The sequence below is a fragment of the Bremia lactucae genome (genome assembly GCF_004359215.1).
Source record: "Bremia lactucae strain SF5 chromosome Unknown BlacSF5_NotPlaced_200_SHOA01000120.1_2678225bp, whole genome shotgun sequence".
Taxonomy (NCBI): domain Eukaryota; phylum Oomycota; class Peronosporomycetes; order Peronosporales; family Peronosporaceae; genus Bremia; species Bremia lactucae.
The window spans coordinates 2,245,648-2,250,189 of NW_027152213.1; the positions used below are offsets into that span (position 1 = coordinate 2,245,648).

The 4,542-nt window shown below is 41.1% G+C and overlaps 1 protein-coding gene across 1 annotated transcript; it reads left to right on the forward strand.

Annotated features, from left to right (window-relative positions):
* The first annotated feature begins 885 nt into the window (after nucleotides 1-885).
* Nucleotides 886-4,269, forward strand: CCR75_008794 (uncharacterized protein). Its single transcript, XM_067966843.1, has 10 exons — nucleotides 886-1,306; nucleotides 1,371-1,566; nucleotides 1,641-1,726; nucleotides 1,805-2,046; nucleotides 2,105-2,395; nucleotides 2,469-2,565; nucleotides 2,621-2,883; nucleotides 2,950-3,721; nucleotides 3,784-3,838; nucleotides 3,906-4,269. Exons 1-8 carry the CDS (start codon nucleotides 1,087-1,089, stop codon nucleotides 3,568-3,570), a joined length of 2,016 nt encoding a protein of 671 aa, XP_067814510.1. The 5' UTR covers nucleotides 886-1,086; the 3' UTR covers nucleotides 3,571-3,721; nucleotides 3,784-3,838; nucleotides 3,906-4,269.
* Nucleotides 4,270-4,542: the final 273 nt, after the last annotated feature.

Genomic DNA, 4,542 nt, shown 5'->3' on the forward strand with positions numbered 1-4,542 from the left:
CGCAAGCGACCTCACCCAACACACTAAGAACTCTGGTGAAGTGACGTCACGGGAGCGGTAATCCGTCTCCTCGTGCGCACTTACCAAGTAGGTAGTAAATTTCAGACTGATTTATATTTAATAGAATTAAATACAAATACCTATTTTTACCAATTAAAATGATATCTCTATAGATATCATTTAATATGTATTGCGAGCGTATCTTTATAGATACCTCGCGTAACTGATGACGCTAGCCGTCATCATGGATGACGCTGGGCGTCATCCCTCCTAATGTGAATGCACCCATGTGCATCACATCCACAAGGGTTGGTCACAAATGTGCACCACACCCGAGTGTTGGGTCTAATTACTATTATTTAGTAATTGACCATCCCCTTAAGTACCAAATGTACTTAATGGGGACTGTGTAACATTAGGGCAACTCTAGCCCGTTACACATCCGATCTCAATTTGCCGTAAATTCAGTTTAAGCACAAAGCTTATTTACAGCAATTCAAATTCATTTGTTCAGCGTGGAGCCTTTCTGTCAGTTCATGTTAATGTTAGCTTTTGAGCTACAAGGCAGTGTTGACAAAGCTTCGAATTCGAGCCTTTAAACATTTTGTGAGACGCTCATAAAAAGATACCAAAACAGTAATTGAATGAACTGGATGATTTATACTGTATTGGCACTATCCGATCAAGCTTGTTCTCGCATCAGATGTGGACGTGCGCACGCGAAGCACACAACGCGTGTGAATTGCTATTGTTTGCAATACAATGAATGTATTTAAACTTTTGACAACGGACCTTTTCCATTCTGAGTAAATGTCCGCCTTGGCTTTACAATGACCAAAACTCTACAAGAGGGTTTGGTGAGACGTGTGCTGCAGCTTGAATGTAGCAAGACGTAATCACAAGTTATGTGTAACTGACACTAGAATGTAACGTCAACAGGTCGATTTGACCTTGCATTCATTGGTCGATAACACGGCGTTTCGCAAAGCAGCGTGTCCGGATCGGAGGCGCCAACACTCCTCATTCCATGCGCAGTGGAACATCTGAAAACTTCGTCTGCACGGTTCGTGGCCTCAGTCAACTCTAATGGGCGGAGCAACGCGACAGCAGACCATCTTATCGACGATTGCAATTTGGCTCATGTGCACGATTGATTCAGTATTCCCACTGGATGGAGAGACCGAGCAGCCGATGCATCTGCGACGGTCTGGAAAGAAGTTAGAAGAGCGAATTGCCGTGGCTAGGCGTCTCATGCCCATTCTATACGGTCACTATGATAATGTTACCGGGCAATATGAATTACACAGTACGGGATACGTTTAGGATTATATTGTGTTGGAAGTGTCTATATTGATCTAAGAGTTGGGTAGATGGAAGCTGTAGCGGCAATGTCGGCTATGAAGACAGCAATTCTGAGACTTTCGATACTGTGAACATTGCTATTATTGGCGCGAGTATCGGCGCCGGATTAGTGTTGATTACAGTATGCCTAACTTGGAAAGCTTTCGTCGAGTGCTGCACAAATTCCCATCGACGATCACGTCACCGAGCCTTCGTCAATCGATCGTAAGTCAGCATAAAGTCAACAAATTCATCATGTGTTTTTGATTATTGCTTACTCGTTTGTTCTTACGTTACAGAAATGATGGTCTGAAGTGCGAGATCTGCCTCCATATCAATGAGACTCCCCAGACTGAATGTGTGTTTTGCGGCACTGCGATAGAAGGTAAGCTACTAGATTATTATGCAACTTCTGCATGCTTACACTCATAAACTTATTTTTTGTGTGCCTCTCATCGTCTAGAGTCTAATACAAGCCAAAGTCGCCGAGAAGAGACGCATCCATTGACTACAACTGCTTCACGCATAGAAGACATCGCGAGCTCTCCTTCCAAGGAAGCGACATACTTAAATATGTTTTCTCCACCTGTGTCCTCAATTCGTCGCTTCAATACTATTATCAGTCCGGATTTAAATCCTCGTCAATTAGTCGCACGCGAGCGTCACCAATGGAAACGCTGCATCACAGGACAGAACGTTCGATGGGTAAGGCTTTGATTTAAATCAGGTCTTCGTATATTTGACTCATAAAAGCATACTCTAGGTCAGTGTACCGTTTCAAGCATTGCAGGAGAACAAAGCTCTGTGCGGCACCATTATCAGCGAACGCGACTTTCAGGATTGGAAAAAAGTGCACCCATTTTCAGAGCCCGGTACATCCCGAATGTCTATCTCTTCACTCAACCATTCCGATAGCAGCAAACAGCAATTCACTTGGCTAAATTCTGAAACTGCTTTTGTGCGAGACGTCAAGGACCCTAGCAGTGACACAGCCGTATGGTGCTTAGCCGAAGAGTTTTCTGCTTCATCTCGCCAGTATTCGAAAACGGTTTTGGTTCGTAAAAGATGCTGCATTATATACTCAGTTGTGATTATATTTATATCGCTTTGATTCCTTTTTTGTGCAGCGAACATCAGCTCTGTCATTTTCCGCAAAAGCACAATGGTTTTATTTGTATTCGCTCAAGCTGTCTTCGTCTATTGTTGACGGGTTTCATACGATCCGTACGTTTCTAATATTGAATGTCTTTTAATGTTGGCTTACGATGTATTATTAAAGGAGTTCACCGCGAAAGAGTGTTGAAGCAGTCTATGACTCTCTTTATGTCAGCGCCAAGCGGTTTTCTCCACCGTCGTCTACGTGTTGATTTTATGGGCGAAGCAGGCATTGACGGTGGTGGCATATTGCGAGAGTGGCTGCATTTAGTTTGTAGTCAGATTTCGACTGAAGCATTGGGATTATTTGCGCTCACTAGCTCATCAGCGCACCAAGGATACTGGATTAAGCGAACCTCAACCGCAAAGTCCGCCAAGCATTTGGAGGTGCACTTTGACTGATCATTATAGTAAAATGACAAATTCTGACTAAATGTTGTGCTCTTGCAACAGATGTATGAATTTTTCGGGAAAGTACTGGGTAAAGCGCTTCTTGAAGGGTTATTCTTTAATATGCGTCTTTCCATTCCCCTCCTCAAGCATATTCTTGGCGTGCCGCTAAAATTATCCGACCTTTACCTCCTTGATGAAACGGTGTACTCCAGTATGATGTGGATTCTTGAGAACGACAACACTAACGCGCTAGGCTTAAATTTTACTATCGAAGGTATCGAGTTGATTCCAAGTGGGACCAACGTCACATTACACGATGGAAACAAGCAGCTTTATGTTGCTAAAGTCGCGCAGTACTATTTGTTTGAAAGCGTTCAAACAGAAGTGTCATGCATTGTGGAGGGTCTTCGTAGTATCATCAGCGACTCGGCACTTCACATTTTTGACTTCAAAGAGCTTGATTTGCTGCTTTCCGGCCTGCCGCATATTGATTTAAGCGACTGGCGACTGCACACAGATGTTCAATTTTGTGAGCAAACCGCTCAAGAGTTTCAACTAGTCGAGTGGTTTTGGGAAATTCTTGAAGCTTTATCGCAAGACCAGCTTGGCCGACTGCTGCAGTATGTCACAGGCTCCAGCTGTGTCCCAAGCGAGGGCTTTAAGGTTTTCACCAAAATATAAGAAAATGCTGTATTTATCCTGACGGCTCCTTTTTTAACCCTCAGGGCCTTACCGGCATGGATGGCGAGATCCAGCCATTTACCATTCAGCTTGGAAAAGACGCTATAACAGAATACACGATATTGCCACACGCGAGCACGTGTTTGAATAGGTAATCCAGAGTATATTAGCGAACTCTCATTTTATATTAACTTTTGGATCCGTTGTTTGCAGACTAGATTTACCACTTTATTCTTCTAAAGAAGAGCTTGAGCGCATGTTAAAGATGGTGTGAATATGCTGTGCAGTCGATTGTTTTTTAGCGAGGCAACTAAATATATGTTCTTCTTTGGCAGGTGGTTGAAATGGATGTCACGGGATTTAATAGTCGCTAGTAAAACTATTTTTATTATTCGGCCGTTTTGTCTGTCTTTTCATCTTACTTTTATTGTTGTAGCACTCGCAATAAACTCTCGTTCTCTTTCCGAGGTGCAAAAATTAAAGGAGTCATTCCACACGGTTCCAATTTGCGCGGAACTGCGCCGTGGTGCAATAGATAACAAATTGTAGGCACATCTTTCGCGGTAGACAATGCCTCACGTTGCATTCAAACGGATCAATACGTCGGAGTAGACCCAAGCATACAGCTCACATTTGTACTGGCTTTCGTAAAATTTATATTCTTTAATAAAATAATAAGTAAGGTGGTTTATTTTATAAATAGGTCTTATAATAGTTTTTACTTAATTTTTATATTCGTATGCAAAATTAATTATTTTGTAAATTTTTATATTATACACATTTAAATTTATTTCCAAAAATTAAAAACGATTATTAGGTATATAAATAAAAAATAACAAATCAAAAATCAAAACAAATTATTATCATTATAAATATTTTAAGATTACTATAATAATTATAAATACTAATCAATTCTTCTCAAACATGTTGAATAATAACGTAATTTAATATATATATATATTTTTTGTGCAT